The sequence below is a fragment of the Lagenorhynchus albirostris genome, chromosome 17, assembly GCF_949774975.1.
Source record: "Lagenorhynchus albirostris chromosome 17, mLagAlb1.1, whole genome shotgun sequence".
NCBI classification, from domain to species: domain Eukaryota; kingdom Metazoa; phylum Chordata; class Mammalia; order Artiodactyla; family Delphinidae; genus Lagenorhynchus; species Lagenorhynchus albirostris.
The window spans coordinates 35,987,272-36,014,088 of NC_083111.1; the positions used below are offsets into that span (position 1 = coordinate 35,987,272).

At 36.3% G+C, this 26,817-nt stretch overlaps 1 protein-coding gene across 2 annotated transcripts in view; it reads left to right on the top strand.

The window, feature by feature from the left end:
* DECR1 (2,4-dienoyl-CoA reductase 1) overlaps positions 1-26,500 on the top strand; it is a 59,699-nt gene extending 33,199 nt beyond the window's left edge. The window contains exons 6-10 of one of the 2 annotated variants that reach the window (XM_060127889.1): positions 14,589-14,688; positions 18,991-19,063; positions 24,267-24,413; positions 24,875-24,950; positions 25,040-26,500. In XM_060127889.1, the coding sequence (XP_059983872.1) occupies positions 14,589-14,688; positions 18,991-19,063; positions 24,267-24,413; positions 24,875-24,950; positions 25,040-25,128 (485 nt within the window). In that variant the 3' untranslated portion in view covers positions 25,129-26,500. The remainder of the gene's footprint in view (positions 1-14,588; positions 14,689-18,990; positions 19,064-24,266; positions 24,414-24,874; positions 24,951-25,039) is intronic. The other variant, XM_060127890.1, reaches the window with a different exon arrangement.
* Positions 26,501-26,817: the final 317 nt, after the last annotated feature.

Below are 26,817 nucleotides of genomic sequence, written 5' to 3' on the forward strand. Positions count from 1 at the left end.
TTATTCCTGTTGTGCCCTTAGGTTCTTCAAAACCTTTTTTTTTTTTTTTTTGGTTCCATATATATGTGTTAGCATATGGTATTTCTTTTTCTCTTTCTAACTTACTTCACTCTGTATGACAGACCCTAGGTCCATCCACCTCACTACAAATAACTAAATTTGGTTTCTTTTTATGGCTTAGTAATATTCCATTGTATATATGTGCCATATCTTCTTTATCTATTCATCTGTCGATGGACAGTTAGGTTGCTTCCATGTCCTGGCTATAGTAAATAGAGCTGCAATGAACATTACAGTACATGACTCTTTTTGAATTTTGGTTTTCTCATGGTATATACACAGTAGTGGGATTGCTGGGTTGTATGGTAGTTCTATTTTTAGTTTTATAAGGAACCTCTATACTGTTCTCCATAGTGGCTGAACCAATTCACATTCCCACCAACAGTGCAAGAGGGTTCCCTTTTCTCCACACCCTCTCCAACATGTATTGTTTGTAGATTTTTTGATTATAGCCACGCTGACTGGTGTGAGGTGATACCTCATTGTGGTTTTGATTTGCATTTCTCTAATGATTAGTGATGTTGAGCATCCTTTCATGTGTGTGTTGGCAATTTTTATGTCTTCTTTGAGGAAATGTCTATTTAGGTCTTCTGCCCATTTTTGGATTGGTTTGTTTGTTTATTTGAAATTGAGCTGCATGAGCTGCTTGTATATTTTGGAGATTAATCCTTTGTCAGTTGCTTCGTTTGCAAATATTTTCTCCCATTCTGAGGGTTGTCTTTTCGTCTTGTCTATGGTTTTCATTGCTGTGCAAAAGCTTTTAAGTTTCATTAGGTCCCATTTGTTTGTTTTTATTGCAATTTCTCTAGGAGGTGCATCAAAAAGGATCTTGCTGTGATTTATGTCATAGAGTGTTCTGCCTGTGTTTTCCTCTAAGAGTTTGATGGTGTCTGGCCTTACATTTAGGTCGTTAATCTATTTTGAGTTTATTTTTGTGAATGGTGTTTGGGAATGTTCTAATTTCACTCTTTTACATGTAGCTGTCCAGTTTTCCCAGCACCACTAATTGAAGAGGCTCTCTTTTTTCCATTGTATAGTCTTGCCTCCTTTATCAAAAATAAGGTGACCATATGTGTGTGGGTGTATCTCTGGGCTTTCTGTCGTGTTCCATTGATATATATTTCTGTTTTTGTGCCAGTAACATACTGTCTTGATTACTGTAGCTTTGTAGTATAGTCTGAAGTCCAGGAACCTGATTCCTCCAGCTCTGTTTTTCTTTCTCAAGATTGCTTTGGCTATTTGGGGTCTTTTGTGTTTCCATGCAAATTGTGAAATTTTTTGTTCTAGTTCTGTGAAAAATGCCATTGGTAGTTGGATAGGGATTGCATTGAATCTGTAGGTTGCTTTGGGTAGTAGAGTCATTTTCACAATGTTGATTCTTCCAATCCAAGAACATGGTATATCTCTCCATCTATTTGTAACATCTTTAATTTCTTTCATCAATGTCTTATAGTTTTCTGCATATAGATCTTTTGTCTCCTTAGGTGGGTTTATTCCTAGGCATTTTATTCTTTTTGTTGCAGTGGTAAATGGGGATGTTTCCTGAATTTCTCTTTCAGATTTTTCATCATTAGTGTATAGGAATGCCAGAGATTTCTGTGCATTAATTTTGTATCTTGCTACTTTACCAAATTCATTGATTAGCTCTAGTAGATTTTTGGTAGCATCTTTAGGATTCTCTATGTATAGTATCATGTCATCTGCAAACAGTGACAGCTTTACTTCTTTTCCAATTTCGATTCCCTTTATTTCTTTTCCTTCTCTGATTGCTGTGGCTAATACTTCCAAAACTATGTAATAATAGTGGTGAGAGTGGACAACCTTGTCTTGTTCCTGATCTTAGTGGACATGGTTTCAGTTTTTCATCACAGAGAATAATGTTGGCTGTGAGTTTGTCATATATGGCCTTTATTATGTTGAGTTAAGTTCCCTCTGTGCCTACTTTATGGAGGGTTTTTATCATAAATGGGTGTTGAATTCTGTTGAAACCTTTTTCTGCATCTATTGAGATGATCATAGGGTTTTTCTCCTTCAATTTGTTAATATGGTGTATCACATTGATTGATTTACGTTTATGGAAGAATCCTTAAATTCCTGGGATATACCCCCACTTGATCATGGTGTATGATCCTTTTAATGTGTTGTTGGATTCTGTTTGCTAGTATTTTGTTGAGGAATTTTGCATCTATGTTCATCAGTGATATTGGCCTGTAGTTTCCTTTCCTTGTGACATCTTTTGTCTGGTTTTGGTATCAGGGTGATGGTGGCCTCGTGGAATGAGTTTGAGAGTGTTCCTCCCTCTGCTATATTTTGGAAGAGTTTGAGAAGGAAAGGTGTTAGCTCTTCTCTAAATGTTTGATAGAATTTGCCTGGGAAGCCATCTGGTCCTGGGCTTTTGTTTGTTGGAAGATTTTTAATCACAGTCTCAATTTCAGTGCTTGTGATTGGTCTGTTTATATTTTCTATTTTTTCCTGGTTCAGTCTCGGAAGGTTGTGCATTTCTAAGAATTTGTCCATTTGTTCCAGATTGTCCATTTTATTGGCATATACTTGCTTGTACTAATGTCTCATGATCCTTTGTATTTCTTTCTTTTTTTTTGCGGTATGTCGGCCGTTCACTGTTGTGGCCTCTCCCATTGTGGAGCACAGGCTACAGACGCGCAGGCTCAACAGCCATGGCTCACGGGCCCAGCTGCTCCGCGGCATGTGGGATCTTCCTGGACCGGGGTACGAACCCATGTCCCCTGCATTGGCAGGCGGACTCTCAACCACTGCGCCACCAGGGAAGCCCAATCCTTTGTATTTCTGAGGTGTCAGTTGTTACCTCTCCTTTTTCATTTCTATTTCTATTGATTTGAGTCTTTTTTTTCTTGATGAGTCTGGCTAATGGTTTATCAATTTTGTTTATCTTCTCAAAGAACCATCTTTCAGTTTTATTGATCTTTGATATTGTTTCCTTCATTTCTTTTTCATTTATTTCTGATCTGATCTGTATGATTTATTTCCTTGTAATTTGGGTTTTTTTGTTTTTCTTTCTCTAATTGCTTTAGGTGCAAGGTTAGGTTGTTTATTTTAGATTTCTCTTGTTTCTTGAGGTAGGATTGTACTGCTATAAAGTTCCCTCTTAGAACTGCTTTTGCTACATCCCATAGGTTTTGGGTCACGTTTTCATTGTCATTTGTTTCTAGGTATGTTTTGATTTCCCCTTTGATTTCTTCAGTGATGTCTTGGTTATTAAGTAGTGTATTATTTTGCCTCCATGTGTTTGTATTTTTTACAGTTTATTTCCCTTAATTGATACATAGACTTACTGCGTTGTGGTCAGAAAAGATACCTGATACAATTTCAATTTTCTTTAATTTATCATGGCTTGATTTGTGACCCAAGATATTGTCCATCCTGGAGAATGTTCCATAAGCACTTGAGAAGAACGTGTATTCTGTTGTTTTTGGATGGAATGTCCTATAATAAATCAATTAAGTCCTATAAGTATCAATTAAGTCCATCTTGTTTAATGTATGATTTAAAGCTTGTGTCTCCTTATTTTCGTTTTGGATGATCTGTCCATTTGTGAAAGTGGGATGTTAAAGTCCCCTGCTATGTTTCTGTTTTTGTTGATTTCCCCTTTTATGGCTGTTAGCATTTGCATTATGCATCATATGTTGGGTGCATAAATATTTACAATTGTTATATCTTCTCTTGGATTGATCTCTTGATCATTATGTAATGTCCTTGTCTCTTTTAATAGTCTTTATTTTAATGTCTGTTTTGTCTGATATGAGAATTGCTCCTCAGCTTTCTTTTGATTTCCATTTGCATGGAATATCTTTTTCCATCCCCTCACTTTCAGTCTGTATGTGTCCCTAGGTCTGAAGAGGGTCTCCTGTAGACAACATATATACAGGTCTTGTTTTTGTATCCATTCAGCCAGTCTATGTCTTTTGGTTGGAGCATGTAATCCATTTATATTTAAGGTAGTTATCGATATGTATGTTCCTATTAACATTTGATGAATTGTTTTGGGTTTGTTATTGTAGGTCTTTTCCTTCTCTTGTGTTTCCTGCCTAGAGAAGTTCCTTTAACATTTGTTATAAAGCTGGTTTGGTGGTGCTGAATTCTCTTAGCTTTTGCTTATCTGTAAAAGTTTTAATTTCTCATTCCGAATCTAAATGAGAACCTTGCTGGGTAGAGTAATCTTGGTTGTAGGTTTTTCTCTTTCATCACTTTAAATATGTCCTGCCAGTCCCTCTGTCTTGCAGAGTTTCTGCTGAAAGATCAGCTGTTAACCTTATGGGGATTCCCTTGTATGTTATTTGTTGTTTTTCCCTGGCTGCTTTTAACATTTTTTCTTTTTATTTAATTTTTGATAGTTTGATTAATATGTGTCTTGGCGTGTTTCTCCTTAGATTTATCCTGTATGGGACTCTCTGCGCTTCCTGGACTTGTTTATTTCCTTTCCTATTTTAGGGAAGTTTTCATCTATAATCTCTTCAAATATTTTCTCAGTCCCTTTCTTTTCCTCTTCTTCGTCTGGGACCCCTGTAATTCAAATGTTCATACGTTTTTTGTTTTCCCAGAAATCTCTATGACTGTCCTCAATTCTTTTCATTCTTTTTTCTTTATTCTGCTCTTCAGTAGTTATTTCCACTATTTTATCTTCCAGGTCACTTATCCATTCTTCTACCTCAGTTATGCTGCTATTGATTCCTTCTAGAGAATTTTTATTTTCATTTATTGTGTTGTTCATCCTTGTTTATTTGCTCTTTAGTTCTTCTAGGTCCTTGTTAAACGTTTCTTGTATTTTCTCCATTCTATTTCCAAGATTTTAGATCATCTTTACTATCATTATTCTGAATTTGTTTTCAGGTAGACTGCCTATTTCCTCTTCATTTGTTAGGTCTGGTGGGTTTTTACCTTACTCCTTCATCTGCTGTGTGTTTTTCTGTCTTCTCATTTTGTTTAACTTACTGTGCTTGGGGTCTCCTTTTCACAGGCTGCAGGTTCATAGTTCCCGTTGTCTTTGGTGTCTGCCCCCAGTGGGTGAGGTTGGTTCAGTGGATTATGTAGGCTTCCTGGTGGAGGGGACACTAGTGCCTGTGTTCTGGTGGATGAAGCTGGATCTTGTCCTTCTGGTGGGCAAGACCATGTCTGGTGGTGTGTTTTGGGGTGTCTGTGACCTTATTAGGATTTTAGGCAGCCTCTTTGCTAATGGGTGGGGTTGTGTTCCTGTCTTGCTAGTTTTCTGGCATAGGGAGTCCAGCACTGTAGCTTGCTGGTTGTTGAGTGGAGCTGGGTCTTAGTGTTGAGATGGAGATCTCTGGGAGAGCTTTTGCCTTTTGATATTACATGGAGCCGGGAGGTGTCTGTTGGACCAGTGTCCTGAACTTGGCTCTCCTACCTCAGAGGCACAGGCCGGACACCCGCTCGGAGCACCAACACTGTGTCAGCCACATGGCTCAGAAGAAATGGGAGAAAAAAAGAAAGAAAGAAAAAAAAAACAGGTACACGGGGAGTTTTTGCCTTTTGGGAAGTCTGAGGTCTTCTGCCAGTGTTCAGTAGGTATTTTGTAGGAGTTGTTCCACATGTTGATGTATATCTGATGTATTTGTGGGGAGGAAGGGGATCTCCACTTCTTACTCCTCTACCATCTTGAAGGTCTCCCGGATTTGTTTTCTTAAGGCCTTACTTACTACTCTGTCAGTCCTCAGCTCTACTTTGCCAATAGATGATATGTTGTTTACAGCCCTGTCTTTTGAAATTGATATTATATTTAAACTAAATTCAACCAATGCCTCTTGTGCCACTGTGAAAGACATATTAAATAAGTGTTCAACATAGTATGATGCTCTTCATACTTGGTTGTTTTTCAGAATCTTAAATTACTTAACATTTGAGTAAGAATATTGACCACATATCCACTATTGTTTTTTTTTAAAAATATATTTGTTTGGATTCTATTTAAAGGGAACAATTTTTCTTAAATTTTACTTTTTTCGTCTGTGTGAGTGTATTAATTGACAAAATATGTGACAGCCTACCCAGATATTTTACTTGATTTTAGACTATCTTTGATCATTGAGTCACAGAGATTACTTTATACCAGGAAGCTAGAATTTCTTCCACATAAGACCACATATGAGAAATCTGTAGTGATTACTGCAACTTGTATAATTATTAAAAACAGATATAAGATGCAATAGATGTTAGAATACTGAACAGTATTATTTATAAGTAAATGCTCTAATTTTAACTAAATTTTCTTCCTTCTTGTCTCCCTTACTCCCTCTCCTTCCCTCCCTCTCCCCTCCTTCCTTACTTCCTTTCCTCTTACTTTTTTAAAACACCTAACATTTATCAAGTGCTTATTCTATATCAGCTTTTGTTCTAAGTGTTAAATATTTATGAGCTCATTTAATACTTGTAATGACTCTGGAAGGTAAGTGCTGTTTATAGTTATGGGTAGAAACTGAGGCGCAGAGTTAGTCTTTTTTAATATATTGCTAGATGTTTTTAATTCTCACTTTTACAGATGAGAAAATCTGGTTTATTAAATAACTAAGAAGTGTTAATTATCACTGTTAAAACTGATGATTGACACGTTTTTTTTAATTGTCAGAAGTAGTCCAGGGCTTCCCTGGGGGTGCAGTGGTTGAGAATCCTCCTGCCAGTGCAGGAGACACAGGTTCGATCCCTGGTCCAGGAAGATCCCACATATCACAGAGCAACTAAGCCCGTGTGCCACAATTACTGAGCCTGTGCTCTAGAGCCATGGGGCCACAACTACTGAGCCCGCATGACACAACTACTGAAGCCCACATGCCTAGAGCCCGTGCTCTGCAACAAGAGAAGCCACCACAATGAGAAGCCCACTCACCGCAACGAAGACCCAACACAGCCAAAAATAAATAAATAAAATAAATAAATTCATTTAAAAAAAAACCAAAGAAGTGGTCCAATAGGAAAAAAGGAGCAGTAGTTTAATTGAAGTCATTGTCACCTAGTTTATACCTGATACTTAGATGGTCAGTCTTGATATTTTGACCACTACTCAGCTTTCTTATCTGTAAAAAAGATTGGATAATCAACTACTACTCCAATATTTAGTAAGCAAACAAGGTATTAGATACAAAAGTTTTGTGAAAAACATGAATTGCTTCAAAAATATTCATGTGCTTCTTCATGTATGTGAATGAACATATGGTAGCTTAGATAATTTAAAGAATTAGGTAGAATTAATTTTCAGATATTCAGGGAATCTAAGAGTATGGAATAGTCAGAAGCAGCCCAAGGAAGCTTGAATCATATGGACTGTGTCAGGGAAAGGCAAGGAGTGAATGGTTATTGTCTAGTCAGATTAATCATGAACAATGAAGGGGAAATAGAAAGTAGTTAAGAAGTGTCTGTAAAGGAAATCATGGATAGGATCAGTGTCATTGGAAGTATGCCTGAGATGATCTTACCAGCAGCCTGAGAATATCTTACCAGCAGCCTTGTGCTAGAGGAAGAGAAGAGTAAATGCAAATAATGCACCAACCGAAGAAACTAAAAAAGGAAAGATCCTTTTAATCAATAGTTATGAAGAATCAGTTGAAGGCTTTGAACTAAGTAAAATACTTCATGCCATTCTTGCAATTGAGTTAAAACAAATTATCAGAAAACACAAAGTTTTTAACCATCTTGCTGTTCTAGACACATAATGTGTGAACTGTAAACACAGAAATAAATTTTAAAGCATTCTTATTTTCAATCCATTGATATTGAACTCAGCCTGTTACTTTTCCTTCATCATTACATCATTCAGTGAACTTCAGCCTGTCCAATCTCAGATCCTTCTGTAATCACCCTTTGTTTGACTGCTCTTTTACATAGACTCTGACAGAATCATTTTCCCTTAAGCCATATAGAATTGCCTTGCCCAGCTTTAGTTCCACACCTTAATGAATCATGTCCTATTCAAAAGCTCTAATACACACTTTAGCATTTAAAAACATGCTGCACATTGTTATTGTTCCATGTTGCAGGTCTCCTTTTCTCATCCATCAAAATTGGAAATGCTATTACCCATCAGTATACAATACTTCTGCCCCACCTGAAAACCCTTTCCACCCTTACTCCATTCTTCTCCCCACCAGTTCCTAACTCATCACTAAGCACAAAGGTGATGCTTTGTTTATGGAATGAAACATTTTTGAGACTCACAAAAAAAAGGCGAATTGAGGGCATGTTTAACACTACTTTCAATTATGTCCTTCAGCTTTACTATTAGGGGAAAAGAAGATGATGAGCCATTTGACAAAATCAACTGATAAGGAGGCAAATGCACCTTGTTTCAGAAGAAGGAAGAGTAGAGCAGGCATAGGATGAGGCTTTTCTTATTTGTCAGTGTGAGTGCAAGTGGTATGCTGTTTAGATTTTAAAGTGTAGAAGGACCATATGGGTACATGTCTGTGCATTGCGACTAGGCCTTCCTTAGAACAGTGGGTGCATTTTAAGAATGTTTAAAAACACTTTCTTAGTAATGAGTTGGCATTTATTAAGGCAGTGTTAATATCCTTTTAAAATCACTTTTTGCCAGAGTTACTAATTTGATACATTTCTACCTCATTTATTAAATTTTCTTATAGCAACTGTGTACCTTACTTTGATATTTTGTGAAGATAATGTAAAGGTAAGGTGATTTGGAAATTTTCGAAAGGAATCTTATTTTTTCTTTTTACCTATATAACTGAAAATTTCTTCGAGAGGAAATTTTATGAGTGTAGGCTGTGGATCAAACTGCCTGGTTCTAGTCCTGATGATACCACTTATTAGTAGTGTGAACTTGGGAAAACTACCTCTCTGTGCCTCAGTCTCTTTTGTAAATAGGAGGATAAAGATAGAACCTTCCTCCTAGGATTACTGTGATGATTAAGTGAGCTAGTGCCTGTAAAGTGTTAAGAAAAGTGCCTGGCTCAGACTACTGCTCAGTAAGTATTAGCTATTAAAGAAAATGTTAGATTCCTCCAAGATAAGTGTATTTTTACCACCTGTTTTACAAGGGGACCATAAAGTATCTGAATGTGAGGCTATGTTCCTATGTCCCATAGTTAAAATAGACTAGAAAAACCGGAGATCTGATACCACTTATTGTAATTAAACTTTTAAGTTTCAACCTGCATGAAGGATGTATTTATGTTAAATGTTCAAATGAGATGTCTTCACTTAGTAGATAATATTCTTTTAAAAAGAGTTATGCTATTTGTTTTTAAGTTATATGATCATCCTGTGAATAACTTTTAGAGTGTTGATGGCTTTTAGATTTAAATTCAATTGAGTCTCTTATCAAAAAGTGGCTAAGAGTTAGTGTCCTCTGTGCCTTCATCAAAAAGAGAAGTGAAGAGTTTTCTCTTCATGTTATGATTGTCAGGAAGATTAATTGCTGGCAATAACAGTAGAAGAGTTAAACCTGCAAGCAATAGCTCACCTGTGTGCTTAGAAAGTACAGGAGTTCAGGCTTACTTACGTGTAGTATGTAATGCCTGGAGAGACAAAGATGAGGCTAAGGGGTGTGGACTTTACCCTCTGGAATTGGGTAAAGATAAACTGAAGGATCTTAACAAGAGATATATTCAGAGTGGAGACTGAAGCATGATTAATGACTGAGGGGAGGGCCCAATGAGGAGGAGTGTTGAGAAAGAAAGAAGAGAGAACCAATGAAGGAATGTTGTAGTCTCAGGAGATGTGAATCAGAAACATAGGTGGAGGAGCTTACTCTGGATACTGAAAGAGTTGATAAATGATGTTGAGGGCCCTGGTGAAATTGTAGATGCATCTTTCCAATGGCATTTACCTACAGCTTGGAACAGTTTTAAAACTCCCTCCTTATAAGAGTGGAGAAGGCTGTTCTGGTATTGAGAACCGCAGGATGGATGTTTGAGAGAATGTGTGGCTAGGAATTGAGTGCCTGATTCATGTAATAGTCTAGGCTGTAAATAGAAAAGTTAGACTAGGAGGGAACTATAAGCCTAAAGAATATGGGAGATAAAGCACCCAGAATTTATAATGAGGTCTCAAAGAGCACATGTAATATGAGGATGTGAAAGATCTGGAAGGACAGAATACAGAGAGTAACACATTGCATTCAGTATTTTGGAATGATGACAAAGTTCAGGTTGTGGCTAAATTGGGGTAGCACCGAAGGTCATGGAACTGTAAGATTTATGATCTTGTCCACCTGAATGTTGAAATCTTCCAGATTTTTGAGAGAAGTTGGCTTTGAGATGTGGTTACAGATATTTTTGTAGGTTTAAGTCCAGGAGTCAAATTTTAATTAAAATGGCAGAGTAGGTTGGAAAGTCAAAGTTAACATCAATTGAAGTTACAAATGGTGGTTAAAGAGCTGGATATTATCATTTTCAAATGGGACTTTTTGCATGAGGGTAAAAGAGTAATAGGTAGAATCGATAGCAATGATTAATTAGTGAGTTATCTGTAGAATGTAATGACATTTGCTGGAAACTCTCTATTTTCCTACTTTACAGTGATAAATCTGGGGCCCAGAACAGGGAAGTGATTTGCCCAAGGTCACACAGTTATAGAGCTAGTAAATAGTAGAATTAATGTTTGAGTCAGGTGTCTTTAAACTGCAGTATTCCATCTCTACTGGACATTGGAACTAAAATTTTTTATTTTAATTTTCAAAATTTGTATTTAAACCAGATTTTAGAGCTTTTGAGTCTTTTTGAAACTGGCACGTAATCTTACATGTTTTATCCTTTTTAATAGTGTGATTTTTAGTGTTTCTTCGTTACTATTTTTTTCCATTTTGAAATAGTTAAGGATGGGCAAGCATAATATTTATTTTATTTATTGCTCCCTTTCTCTGTTTTCTTAACTTCACTAACATAGGTTCTATTTTTGTTGTCAGCACTGGGATGTTAGAAACTTGCCATTTACAAGCCTCTTCCATAGGTAATTCTAATTTAAATGATTAGCCTTCCTATGAAAAGAAAAAAATATATCTGTGACTGACCCTGGGAATTCTTTACTTTGAGCTATTAGCACCACTGTTCATTTTTTGAAATCCAGCTGTTAATTGTTTATGCAGGATTCATCCTATTGGAACAGTGCAATTTCAAATGTTTGCCTCTTTTTTACACTCAGGGGTAATTAAAAGCAGCAGTATCTCATTTTAAGCAGTGGGCTACCCACATCTTAAATAAAATCTAGAGAGAAAGAGAAGAGGATGATAACTTTCATTTCCAGTATCTCAATTACATAATAATGACTTAACTCCTCCTTTCCCACACCTCAAGAAAAATTGCTCTTAAATCTGAATGGGAAGATAGAGCACATTCTATTGGAACATTGGCATTACATAAGTAATTGTCACTTTTAAAAGTAGTTTTTATAATTCTGTTGTAAGATGATGCAGTTAGCATCTGTTGTCAGTGTACTGTAATGGTGTACACTAAAGTTCTACATCCTCTTCTTTCACAGGGTGAATTTGGAAACAAAGTAATTTTCAGAGATCTGAGAGACTGAACTTGATATATTAGAAAAAGTTACCATAATGCCTAACATAACTATTCTTATTTCTCATGTCCTTAAAATGGTACTCCTGTCCCCTCTTCTACTCCCAATGTTTTCCGGGTTGTGCTAAGTTTTGTTTCTACTCTGGAGTGTGTGGAGGGAAAGAGAAACAAAATATGTCAAGGAGAAAAAAAACTTATCTGAATATTCTTTAAATTATTTTCCTTGTAGTCCTTCAAACTTGTAGTCTTAAATTTCTTAAAGTATCTACTGTTTCATATATATATATATATATATATATATATATATATATATAGTTTGATTCATTTGCTAATATTAACTTACAGTATTTTCAGTGTTGTGGCTAAGTAGGAAGTAGAAAATCACTGATTTTTCAGGAGCTAAAGATTATTATTTTAAACTTTCATACAGTCAATTTACTGAGAACCCACTATGTCCCAGGCAATGTTGATTACTGGCTGTATTTTCCTGTGCTGTACAATATATCCTTGTTGCTTATTTTATACATAGTAGTTTGTGTCTCTTAGTCCGATACCCCTATCTCACCCCTTTCCCCTTTCCTCTCCTCAGTGGTAACCACTAGTTTGTTCTCTATATCCGTGAGTCTGTTTCTGTTTTGTTATATACATGCATTTATTTTTTTAGATTCCACGTATAAGTGATAACACAGCATATGTTTTTCTTTGACTTATTTCCTTAAGCATAATACTCTTTAGGTCCATGCACGTGTTGCAGCTCTCAACATTCCATTCTTTTTTATGGCTGAGTAATATTCCATTGTGTGTGTGTGTGTGTGTGTGTGTGTGTGTGTGTGTATATATATATATATATATATACCACATTTTCTTTATCCATTCATCTGTTGATGGGCGCTTAGATTGCTTCCATATCTTGGCAATTGTAAGTAATGCTGCTATGAACATTGTGGTGCATGTATCTTTTTGAATATATTCTTTTTCTTCAGACACATACCCAGCAATGGAATTGCTGAATCATATGGTCGTTCTATTTTTAGTTTTTTGAGGACTCTCCATACTGTTTTCCGTAGTGGCTGCCTCAATTTACAATCCCATCAACAGTGTACTAGGGTTCCCTTTTCTGCACATCCTCACCAACATTTGTTATTTGTAAACGTTTTGGTGATAGCCATTCTGACATGTGTGAGGTGATATCTCATTGTGGTTTTGATTTACATGTCTCTGATGATTAGCATTGTTGAGCATTTTTTCGTGTGTCTGCTGGCAATCTGTATATCTTCTTTGGAAATATGTCTTTGCCCATTTTTTAATTGGGCTGTTTTTTTTTGATATTGAGTTGTATGAGCTGTTTACATATTTTGGATATTAACCCCTTATTGGCCATCTTATTTGCCAGTATTTTCTCCCATTCAGTAGGTTTTTACATTTCATCCATGGTTTTCTTCATTGTACAAAAGCTTTTAAGTTTAATTAGTTCCCATTTGTTAATTTTTGCTTTTATTCTTTTGTCTTAGGAGACACATCCAAAAAAATATTGCTGTGGTTTATGTTAAAGTGTGTTCTGCCTATATTCTCTCCTAGGAATTTTATGGTTTTAGGTCTTTTTAGATCTTTAATTCATTTTGAGTTTATTTTTGTATATGGTGTGAGGAAGCGTTCTAATCTTATTCTTTTACATGTAGCTGTCCAGTGTACAATATCATTTGAAAGGTCTTCATCTGCTGATTCTATCTCCTGTGTCATTTATGAGAGTCTCTCTATTATTTGATTTTTCTCCTGGTTGTTTCTGTGTCTTTTTATGTGTAGTAATTTTTGGTTGCATGCTATGAATTTTATGTTGTTGTTGTTGTTGTTGTTGTTGTGTGTGTGTGTGTGTGGTGTCCACATATGTGTATGCGTTTTAATTTCCCTTTGAATTAAAAACTTGTGGACCAGCTTGATCAGTTCAGTGTTCATTTTTAAGCTTTATTTGGGTGAGTCTAGAGTAGACTTTACTTTTGGGCTAATTTAACCCTCCTATTAATGCACAGCCCTTCTGAACTTTTTCACTGAAAGCGCTGGATATTCAACAAAGCTGCTCAGACTCACTTATCTCCCAGCCCTCTGTGTACTCTGGGAATTGTTCAGCTTATGGTTCCCAGGCAGTTGTTCTTTGCCTGGCCTTATGGAATCTTACCCTAAACATGTACAGCTTGATATTTGGCCAGAGACTCAAGGATACACTATGCAGATTTATGGGGCTGTATCTTTACATACTTTTCTCTTTGGGGGAACTCTCCTCACAAATTGCAACTTCCTCAGTCTCTCTAAAATCTGATCTCTCTCAACTCAGTGATAATGCCTTATTTGGCTATTTTCCTACTCCTTATGCCACAGTCTATATGACATATGTATATAGTATAATATAGAGTATGTAATATAGAATATATAGTATGTATATATATGTAGTATATAGTACATACTATGGTATACGTACAGTACCTTTAGGCAAAATCTGATCTTAGGGCTCATTTCATTTGTTTTTCTTCTCTCAGGAATTGCCATCTTTCCCTGCCTGCTAAACAGTATCTGAAAATAGTGGTATCATATATTTGATACAGTTTCTTTGTGTTTACAGGAGGAGGACAAATCCATGATGCTGGAGGCAGAAGTCCCTGCTAATTTAGTTTTGGTTCCGATTTATTCTTATAAATGGGTTAATGGAAATCCTGTCCAGCTGATTATGCAGGGTATAATAGGGCCATACCTTTGAGATTTGAGCCTTGGTATTGACTCACCTGGTATAGAATTTTAATTAAGCACAGACTGGACCATCCTGAATGGCAGCAAGATTACTAGCAAAGATGTAGCAATTTTATTAGATTACTCTTTCATTAATTTAGGCTTAGTGAAGTTTTGAAAATTTCTTCAGTTTTTGTTATACCCTCTTGAATTAGATCCCATTATTATAAATAATGTTTTCCTGATGTGAATTGATTTAGCTGTATTGTTAATTACTGTATCATTTTAAAATGTCAGGAGCATCGTTTCTTGCTATTACAACCATCTATGCTGAGACTGGGTCAGGTTTTGTAGTACCAAGTGCTTCTGCCAAAGCAGGAGTGGAGGCCATGAACAAGTGAGTACTACTGTGTTAATCCTGTCACTGAAGATAAATAATGTGCTTTGGTAGCTTGTGTAACTAAATTCCTGCTTTCTAGTCTCTTTCCAGAGAAAAATAAAACAAAGACTAATTTGGATTCACCAGGAGACATTCTATTTCATGAATAGGTCCTATTTGTCTACAGCAGCACTGTCCAATAGAATTTTCTGCAATGATCGAACTGTTCTGTAAATCTGCAGTATCCAATAGCTATATGTGGCCATTGAACCCTTACATTCTGGCTACTGTGACTGAGAAACTAAATTTTATTTAATTTTAATTACTTATCCAGTATGACTGTGTATTATAAAGTATGAGAAAAAGGCTTATAGGAACTCAGACTAGTGTATCCATGTATCTTTACTAGTGCCCCCTCTGACCTCTCTTAAACATACCTTCATCCTTTTATTGTACCTACTATACACGATTAATAGAACTAATATAGACAGTGACCACTTGTCAGCCCTTTTGGCCTTTTCTCAGCAGCATATGATTGCTTTTTGAATCTGTTCCCCATTGGCCTTTTCTACTGTCTTAGTTGTAATGTAAGGTCTTATCATTGCTTGTCTTGCTTACTGTAATAACCCCATAATATGTTTCTCTGCTACCAGTTTCTTTTCTCTTTATTTTTTATTCACATTCCCACCAGACTCATCTTTCTACAAATGTATATCTGCTTATTATAATGCCTAGTTAAAAACCTTATATCATTTTTCTATTACTCTTTGGAATAAAAGCCAAAACTCAATATGGTATTCTAAACAGACTTGTCCCTGGCCTTTCTTTATTCATTGACTTATTTGATAAATATTTATTGTGTATCTTTTGTGTACATAGGATACAGGGATATGATAGTGATGGAAATAGAACAGTCCTCATTCTCACCTGAACTTGCATTCTTTTACTGTTATTCCTGTGCTTTTAATTACCATCATTCCTGTGCTCTATATTTTCTTAAACACACCACGCATTTTCATATTTCTATGCCTGGGTGATGCTGTTGTTGGAATTTGCTGTGATATTTTGCCTCCCTTCAGGGCGCTTGTATCACCTCCTCTGGGATATTTACTTTCATTTCTCTAGAAGAGAATTAACCATCCTCTACTATTTGCACCCTTAAAACTTTGTTTATTCCAGTCTAGTGAGAAGACTAACACATTAATAAATGCCATCCGGTGTTGTAGATTCTAAAATGAAGGGGCACAGAGAAGGGCACTGTAGACTATTTTTAACATATCATTAAAGCTATATGACTTCCCCACTAGAATGTGTGTCCGTGAGAGAAGAAAGCATATCTTATTCATCTTTGTGTACTCATTGCTCAGCAAGATCGGGTACATAGCTGGTGCTCAGTGCTTGTAGAACTACATAATTGTTCTCTTTTTCGAGTAGTCTCAAGGTTCTTTTTAACATTTAAACCAGTAATACACATTTGTTTGAGATACAAAGAAGTCATACTTTACTCAGCAGTTTAGTTTGAATAGAGATAATTACCATTTTGGGTTTTTTTTTTTAAGGTCAAATGGTATTGGAAATAAGGGATTTGAACTTGACTATTTTGGCACCATTTGTACAATATTTGTTTTGTTGAGATCTTTGACTCTTGTTAGAGGTTTCAATTTCATGTCTTTTAAGGACTATGATTCTGTGCTGCTTTTTTTGTATTACTGCATAGTGAATTGCACATAGCAGATGCTCAATAAATGTGTACCTTCCTCCCCAGCCCGTGTTCCCATCAGCCCTCTTTCATATTTTATAGTACACAATCATACCAGATAAGGTCTTGTAGGTCCCTGAATACTGCATGTTGTTTATGCCTTTGTCCTTTACTCACACTGGCCCATGTGCCTGGGCTGTCTTCTTTTTTCCAGCCTACCTTCTAATATCTCCCATCCTCTTCTTTCCCCCTTACTCCCACAAAAAACTCCTAATCCTTCTTCAAGTGTCAGCTCAATTATCACCTCCTGAGGGAAGCCTTCCATGTACTTCAGGAAGGCATAGATACTTCTTCCTTTACGTAGCCTTGGCACATATTACACAGTTTCCAGGATAGTAGTATCTAGTTCTTTATACAACTAAAGCGACCTCTCTTGAAAGAGGGACTATCTCCTGAAAGCAGGGCTGCCTTTCTTTGTTTGAGGGTATTGGCATATAGTAAGCTCACAATAAACACCTGTTGATTGAAAAACAATAATGGTTAACATTATTGAGTATATTGTACTTAGCATCTTAACATGCAGAGTGAGCCAGTGAGGTGGATTCCTCATGTTACAGTAGATCTTGAGAATATAAACTAGGTTATAAGAGCTAGCACTAGAACAAATTTATCTGTTGCACCTATGAATAGAGATAGCATGGCTTTTCCTCTTAAGCCAGTTTCCTTAATAGCTTGCCCAGTTTTTCACAGAATGCTGTAAACTCTGCTCAGCTCAGTAATTCTGTTAAGACACACAGCTACTACTTCCCTAGCAATCTAGTAGGTGCACTACAAGTACATACCCAGGGTAGGTATGGTCTTGGACTCTGTTAAAGGTATCACTCAGAAAAGCAGTTTTTAATGTATGATTTGCCTGAAAGAGATGCAGCCCATTTCTCTAAAATGTACCAGTGGATTAATCAGATTAACAGACTGTACTTGGAACACAATGCTTTATAAAGCATTGTTAATGTTAATGCTTATCTTAGTGAGTATCTTATAATTACATAAAGCTTATGTTAATAGATATCTTATAATTATACAAAACTTATCCCTTTGTATCTATTGCAAGGATACAGTGTCTTAAGGACATTACTATACTACACAATTTTCCTTTTATACGTTTTCTTGGAAGAAATGTTTTATTAAATTTTTTTGTCAGAAACAATTGTGTTTTTCCTGAGAGATTAGCTTGCTTTTTTCGTTATGGGCAGTGTGAATTGTGTAACTGATTAGGCTTACCTTTTGCATAGCATCATGGAAGGAGTAGATACAAGTTTTTCACCTGCCTATTATAATTATATGGAATATCACAATACATTTAGTTATAAGTTTCATTCTTGACTTCTTTATATTTCCTTATCCTTGTTTTGTTTGTTTTCTTTCTTTTCAAGTAATTCTATCTTCTTCATTTGCATTACATGTATTTCTTAAGTTATGTTAAATCATTTTTTTAAAGTAGATTAAGTATATGCACACAAATGTACATATGAATTTAAATTTCTAAAATAAGTTTAGGTAATAAAAAGACATATCTATCAAGTAAGCTTTTTTTTTTAAATTTATTTTTGGCTGCATTGGGTCTTCATTGCTGCGCATGGGCTTTCTCTTGTTGCAGCGAGTGGGGGCTACTCTTTGTTGTGGTGCACGGGCTTCTCATTGCAGTGGCTTCTCTTGTTGCGGAGCACGGGCTCTAGGTGCACGGGCTTCAGTAGTTGTGGCACTCAGGCTCAGTAGTTGTGGCTCTCGGGGTCTAGAGCTCAGGCTCAGTAGTTGTGGCGCATGGGCTTAGTTGCTCCATGGCATGTGGGATCTTCCCGGAGCAGAGCTCGAACCCGTGTCCCCTGCATTGGCAGGCAGATTCTTAACCACTGCACCACCAGGGAAGTCCCAAGTAGGCTTTTAAAACAGGTTGCTTCTTCAACGTTTCATGTTTGCTATTAGTGTTCTATTTTGCTTCAGGGCATTTAGCAAGATTCTTTTAGATTCTTATTTCCTTTTTAGCTCAGTTCAACAATTGTATTAAAGCCTAGTTAGACATGATATGGTTAATATTTTAAATCTATGTAATCCGTCTCTTACTCAATTAAGGCACTTGTAATGTTGCAAACATTGTAATCTAATGTACTATGAGTAAAGTTACATTGAACTTTATAAGTGCAGGACTGAACTCCAGAAAATGTGGGGGAGAGACATGAATCTCTTCCTTCTTTGTGCTAAATAATGATACCCTTTTTAAAAATGTGTATTGATATTGGACTTCGTTCAAAATGTGAATAGTAGGTCATCTAGCATAGTGCTTAAGGACACTAAAGTGTAAATGGTAGATAGTACAGCAGAGTGTGACTAAGGGCACAAACTCCAGAGCTAGACTGCTACAGGTTGACTCACTAGCCATATGACCCAGAGCAAATGATTTAACTTCTCTGTGCCTCAGTTTCCTTGTCTGTAACAGGGGGAATAATAATAGTACCTACCTATTGGAGTTATAGTCTCTGGCATTTAATAAGCATGCAGTCTTGGTTAATAGTATTTTTAATATATAGTATAATATTTTAGAATCTGTGTTGTTTAATTTTTAGGTCTCTTGCAGCTGAATGGGGTAAATATGGAATGAGATTCAACGTGATTCAACCGGGGCCTATAAAAACCAAAGTAAGTTTTGGTTTGCTTATGATCACATTTTGAGGGATTAAGGAGTGAAAGATAGATAGATAGATTCTCATGTGTGCAGGATTTTCCAGCGATACCTTAGTTTGGAGCCCTGGTGGAAGGGAAGAGGGTTTTGCCATTATCCAACATAAGAAATAAGGAGGTGGGCAAGAATACAGCAGCTATACAACTCCTTGATAAGGTCTATTTCAGTGTCGTAATCTTTCTGGGATCTTTTATGCCATCAATTTTGGCATTTTGTCTGATTTGCTTTAATCTGTTATTGTGTTATATTTCTTAATTTTTACTATATTTTAAAGGTTCTTTGACATCCTTTTTTAAAATGGAAATGTAATGAGGTGGATAGACCTAGAGTCTGTCATACAGAGTGAAGTAAGTCAGAAAGAAAAAGACAAATACTGTATGCTAACACATATATATGGAATTTAAGAAAAAAAAATGTCATGAAGAACCTAGGGGTAAGGCAGGAATAAAGACGCAGACCTACTAGAGAACGGACTTGAGGTTATGGGGAGGGGGAAGGGTGAGCTGTGACAGGGCGAGAGAGAGTCATGGACATATACACACTAACAAACGTAGTAAGGTAGATAGCTAGTGAGAAGCAGCCGCATGGCACAGGGATATTGTCTCGGTGCTTTGTGACAGCCTGGAGGGGTGGGATAGGGAGGGTGGGAGGGAGGGAGACGCAAGAGGGAAGACATATGGGAACATATGTATATGTATAACTGATTCACTTTGTTATAAAGCAGAAACTAACACACCATTGTAAAGCAATTATACCCCAATAAAAATGTTTTTTTTTAAAAAAAAAGGAAATGTAACTATATTTTAAATTTAAGAGATGCTTTAGAAATTTATCATATAAGCTTGGTCTTGTTATAGGCAACATTTTCTTTGACACATGTCTGTGCCTTTTCACTTTCAAACACTGTTATGCACATCATCTAATTCCCATGTCTCTCTGATTAAAAATCCTTCTGATGGCATGCATTTCACCTGAAATCAGATATTGCAACTCATAATTATCACTAATGCTGTTACAGATGTTGCGTGAAAGGTTCACAGGTTCTCTGTTCTCTCACGTTACCCCAAATGACTTCACTCTCATACTTCTTTTTGTTTCCGTGTAAAGCAAGAATTTGTAATCCCAACTGGGATGTTTCTTTGAAGGCCCAGGTGAAATTTGCTAAGTTGTTTCTGTTGTATAAACTGAAAATAATGCAAAGGAGTATTTGGCTTGTAGATGGTTCTGGGGTATTAAATATTAACATGGAGATGGTTGTATTAATTTTTTTAGCAGTTTGAAGGGTGGAAAATGGAAAGAACAACTACCTGAGTGAGTGAAACTTGACTGAATATCTTATTTGTTTGGCACTTATGTAATAAAAAATAATAAAATTAATGGAAAAATAATTCAGAGGCACATATTAAAACACATGATTCAGAATAGCATTGTGCTAAGCACTATCTTATATATAGTCATAGAAACGTCTTTCTAGGACCTCAGTATCTAGGAAAGATCATCTGCATTTTATTATATATTTAACATGTACTTACTGAGTGCCTTCTGTATGCAAAGGTGCTAATAAGAAAGATACAAAAACATTTGTGACAGATGCTTGCCATCAACTTTTAGTCTAGCAGTATAGGTGTAAGTTTTATGCAAATAACATGCATATAGTTTTAAAGAGATTTAAGAAAATTGAAGTATAGAAACTCTCTAGCAAGCACTGATAGAACCAGGATTGGGACCTTTGTCTACCCTTTTTCTTTGATGCTTTATACCTGCCTAGGGAGAGCTGAAGTGCTCTCAAGGAGCCTGTGTGTGCTTGCTATGTCTCATGTCTGTGTTATTGAAGAGAGTTGTCACCTAGACTTACAGGCACTGGTAGAGAAAAAGCCAATTATTTTTATTAATCAACACGCATGCATACTTTATCTTGGTCTGCTCCTTTTTTTTTTATTGGAGTATAATTGCAATACAGTGGTGTGTTAGGGTCTGCTCCTTTTTATCATTAACAGAAGGCAGAAATTGTTTGGCAAATTTAGTTAATGTTTTTCTCTCTCTGGAATCTACTTGAATTTAATATTCCTACATACTTGTTTTCTTCCTTTTCTATTATTTTGAGAAGTAAGGAGAAGCAAAGGAATTTCCTCTTAAATATTTCCTATTTGAATCATTTTCCTGTGTTTACTAAATCAAATGACAGTAGCAGCCCTACCTCCACCACACTAAATTTGTACATATTTCAGAGTACTTGCATATGCATTTTCTCATTTCTCAGACAACAATTTTGTGAGATAGCTAAAACAGGCATCCTCATTTTACATATGAAGAAACTAAGGTAAAAGTTATATTTTCTAGTGTTTTTTTTAACATCTTTATAAGAGTATAATTGCTTTACAATGGTGTGTCAGTTTCTGCTTTATAACAAAGTGAATCAGTTATACATATGTCCCCATATCTCTTCTCTCTTGCATCTCCCTCCCTCCCACCCTCCCTATCCCACCCCTCTAGGTGGTCACAAAGCACTGAGCTGATCTCCCTGTGCTATGCGGCTGCTTCCCACTAGCTATCTATTTTACGTTTGGTAGTGTATATATGTCCATGCCACTCTCTCACTTTGTCCCAGCTTACCCGTCCCCCTCCCTGTATCCTCAAGTCCATTCTCTAGTAGGTCTGCATCTTTATTCCCATCTTGCCCCTAGGTTCTTCAGACCATTTTTTTTTTTGATTCCATATATATGTGTTAGCATGAGGTATTTGTTTTTCTCTTTCTGACTTACTTCACTCTGTATGTCAAACTCTAGGTCCATCCACCTCACTACTAATAACTCAGTTTTGTTCCTTTTTATGGCTGAGTAGTATTCCATTGTATATATGTGCCACATCTTCTTTATCCATTCATCAGTTGATGGACACTTAGGTTGCTTTCATGCCCTGGCTATTGTAAATAGAGCTGCAATGAACATTTTGCTACATGACTCTTTTCGAATTATGGTTTTCTCAGGGTATATGCCCGGTAGTGGATTGCTGGGTCATATGGTAGTTCTATTTTTAGTTTATTAAGGAACCTCCATACTGTTCTCCATAGTGGCTGTATCAATTTACATTCCCACCAACAGTGCAAGAGGGTTCCCTTTTCTCCACACCCTCTCCAGCATTTATTGTTTGTAGATTTTTTTTTTTTAAGGAGAGTTTAAAGATGCTTCCCATTTTTTTTTAAGATGTTGGGGGTAGGACTTTATTAATTAATTAATTTATTTTTGCTGTGTTGGGTCTTCATTTCTGTGCAAGGGCTTTCTTTAGTTGTGGCAAGAGGGGGCCACTCTTCATCGCGGAGCGCGAGCCTCTCAATATAACGGCCTCTCTTGTTGTGGAGCACAGGCTCCAGATGCGCAGGCTCAGTAGTTCTGGCTCACAGGCCTAGTTACTCCGCGGCATGTTGGATCCTCCCAGACCAGGGCTCGAACCCGTGTCCCCTGCATTAGCAGGCAGATTCTCAACCACTGCACCACCAGGGAAGCCCTGTTTGTAGATTTTTTGATAATGGCCATTCTGACTGGTGTGAGATGATATCTCATTGTAGTTTTGATTGGTATTTCTCTAATGATTAATGATGTTGAGCATTCTTTCTTGTGTTTGTTGGCAATCTGCATATCTTCTTTGGAGAAATGTCTATTTAGGTCTTCTGCCCATTTTTTGGATTGGATTATTTGTTTTTTTGATATTGAGCTACATGAGTCGCTTGTATGTTTTGGAGATTAATCATTTGTCAGTTGCTTCATTTGCAAATATTTTCTCCCATTCTGAGGGTTGTCTTTTCATCTTGTTTATGGTTTCCTTGCTGTGCAAAAGCTTTTAAGTTTCATTAGGTCCCATTTGTTTATCTTTGTTTTTATTTCCATTGCTCTAGGAGGTGGGTCAAAAAGGATCTTGCTGTGATTTATGTCATAGAGTGTTCTGCCCATGTTTTCCTCTAAATATGATGGTGACTGGCCTTACATTTAGGTCTTTCATCCATTTAGAGTTTATTTTTGTGTATGGTGTTTATCTCTGGGCTTTCTATCCTGTTCCATTCTGTTTTTGTGCCAGTACCATGCTGTCTTGATTACTGTAGCTTTGTAGTATAGTCTGAAATCAGGGAGCCTGATTCCTCCAGCTCCGTTTTTATTTCTCAAGATTGCTTTGGCTATTCGGGGTCTTTCGTGTTTCCATGAAAATTGTGAAATTTTTTGTTCTAGTTCTGTGAAAAATGCCATTGGTAGTTTGATAGGGATTGCATTGAATCTGTAGATTGCTTTGGGTAGTAGAACCATTTTCACATTGTTGATTCTTCCAATCGAAGAACATGGTATATCTCTCCATCTATGTGTATCATCTTTAATTTCTTTCATCAGTGTCTTATAATTTTCTTAGTTTCAGTTGTTTTTGGTGTCTGTCCTCAGTGGCTATGGTTGGTTCAGTGGGTTGTGTAGGCTTCCTGGTGGATGGGAGTGGTGCCTGTGTTCTGGTGGATGAGGCTGCATCTTGTCTTTCTGGTGGGCAGGTCCACGTCTGTTGGTGTGTTTTGGGGTGTCTGTGGCCTTATGATTTTCGGCAGCCTCTGTGCTAATGGATGGGGCTCTGTTACCGTCTTGCTAGTTGTTTGGCATAGCGTGTCCAGCACTGTAGCTTGCCGGTCATTGAGTGGAGCTGGGTCTTGGCGTTGAGATGGAGATCTGTGGGAGATTTTTTGCCGTTTGATATTACATGGAGCTAGGAGGTGTCTTGTGTACCAGTGTCCTGAATGTGGCTCTCCCACCTCAGTGGCACAGCCCTTACTCCTGGCTGGAGGACTAAGAGCCTGTCCTCCACATGGCTGAATCACTGCAGAAACATTCTGGAAATGAAGCATGCTATTCTCCTAAGCCCATTTAGAAATACCTTGGAGAAGAATCATGGAGTCCCTCCAATCTGGTTTTCCTTTTTCCTTCTGTCCTTTCTAGTGGTTTTTTAAAGGTCAATATTGGGTAAAATGCATATGGAAGAATTTGGCAAAACTCTCTGTTGCTTACAAGTACTAAGGTATGAACAGGTTGCCATAGTAACATTCCATTTACTGCAAATTTGTTTCTTAAATAGGAAAGAGGTTGTATTAAAAAAAAAAAAAAAAGCAACCTAATTATTTTCTTAATTCCTAAGGGTGCCTTTAGCCGTCTTGACCCAACTGGAGCTTTTGAAAAAGAAGTGATTGACAGAATTCCCTGTGGTCGGCTAGGAACTGTGGAAGAACTTGCAAATCTTGCTGCTTTCCTTTGTAGTGATTATGCTTCTTGGATTAATGGAGCTGTAAGCATTGTTGTCTCTCAACTTTTTTGGGAGGTGGATTTGGCGTGGGGAGGTGGATTGTAGAACCAATCCTGACGATGTTGAATGTAAATATGATTTAAAGTATTTAATTAGCTGTATTTAGTATATTATTTATAATATAGAAATATTAATATATATTGTTTAGCTTATGGAGTTGATTCATTGATAAATTAATTTTATTAAATGTAAATCACTCTGGTAGACATGCCTCTAAGATGAACTTTAAGATTGGGTATAATTTGAAATTGTAGAAATGATGGAGAGAGGATTTTAAAGAGAGTAAATCAATTTAGGTTTAAGCATCAGTTTTGTCCTTAAAATTTAGGCTTTGATTGAAAGTGCCAAGGAGATATTCTATCCAGTTAGGAGGGAGAAATTGCTAATGGTTCAGAAACTTTTTAAAAGAAGTTAGTTTCACAGCTTTTATTATTATTTTTCAGGTAATTCGATTTGATGGTGGTGAGGAAGTACTTATTTCAGGGGAATTCAACAGTCTGAGGAAGGTAATGCCATTTTGTGAGTATAATATAATATTGGCAGTGAGGATACTAAGCTTTAAAAACACACAAGAACCTCATTAAATTGACTTTTTCTTTTTGTGGTAGGTCACCAGGGAGCAGTGGGACACAATAGAAGGACTCATCAGGAAGACGAAAGGCTCCTAAGACTACTCTGGCCTTCATCTTGGTTATAATGGAAATTATACAAACTGTCTATAATCTTTTGAATATTTTCAAGTCTAATAAATTGTTACTTAGCAAACATTGAGCGTGTATTATGTGCTAGGCCAATGGTAGGTAGATCTTGTATATTAAAAGATAAATAAGATGGGCTGTTGTTCCTTTAAAGAATTTTTTAAAAATAAAAAGAGGAAAGTGAGTGAAGGCTTTTGATAGAGGTGAAACGAGACTGGAAGTGCAGAGAAAGGAACAGATATTTGTAACCTGGAAAAATCAGGAGAAACTTAATGGTGAAAGTAGTATTTGAATTATATATTAAAACTATGTCTTTGGTGATGGTGCCTAAAAGAAAGTAGAGGATTTACAGTAAATCTAATGGACTCTGTCTTTTCAGTGTATTTCCTTTTTATTGGACTTATGAATTGTCTTCTTTGGATAGCTCAGTATTAATTTAAATAAGTTCTTGCCAGGACCTATTTTGTAGCCAGACATTTTATTTGGTACTGAGAATAAAACATGAATAATCTATAGCCTTTGCCCTCTTAAAACTCATTATCTAGCAGGATAGATAGACCTGTAAATAATTATTTATGATTCATTGTGATAAATATTCCAGCAATGTTAAAGTGTGGAGGGGGAAGTAATTCAATCTGTCTCCAGAGTTTACAGAAAGTGACACCTAGGAGACAGCATTCCATCTCAGCTTTTAAAGTATATATTCTCTATGAATTTATGGTCACCAGGGGGTGGGGAGGTGGGGAGGGATAGACTGGGAGTTTCAGATTGACATGTACACATTGTGATATTTAGGATAGATAGCCAGCAGGGACCTTCTGTATAGCACAGGAAGCTCTGCTCAATATTCTGTAATAACCTAAATGGGAAAAGACTTTGAAAAAGAATAGAAAAAAAATTTTTTTTAATAAATTATTGTTATAAAAAAATAAAGTGTACTGGAATAGGAAGTGCTAAAAAAGATAAAGTATATATTCTCATGTAGAGAAGATGAACAAAGCTCATAAAATATTTTTATGTATAATTTCATTTCATTCCATATTTGGTTTGACTAATTTGTCATCCTAAGAATCAATAAGAAAACCACAGTCTCAAGTGTATATAGCTATAATTTTGAGTTTATATTAAAAAAAGTATTTTGCTTTTATAGGAATCATTCATTACATGCTCACTAGACTGACTTTCCCAATTGCCTGAATTACCAAGAGAGGGGACCAGCTTCTATCTTACCTCCTCTGAATAGATCTGAAAAGGAATCTAGTTTTCCTGTTTGAATTTATATGCTGTAAGCCTGATATGCAAATCCTTATTATATTGACAGTTAATTTTGTGCATAAGTTACATTAAATTGTGTACATAAATGGTTTAGAATGAGTGGCCTTGACATTTCCAATAATTTTGCCTTTCACTGGGGTACCATACCCAGTCTCCATTTTACCTTTAACACTAACCATAGTTTTCCTCTCTTCTATCTACATCTTTCTTCTTTATTTTTAAATTATCAATACTCTGTGGTATAGGAATAAAAAGTGCCAGTAGTTATATAAATTACCTTTTGTAAGTTTCATCACTTCTTATTTTCTTCATGATAAAATTCAGGATTATAATATCTGCTTCACAGGGTTGTTATGAGGATTAAGTGAGATGAAACAATTAAAAACACCATGTAAATGTAAAGCACACAAATG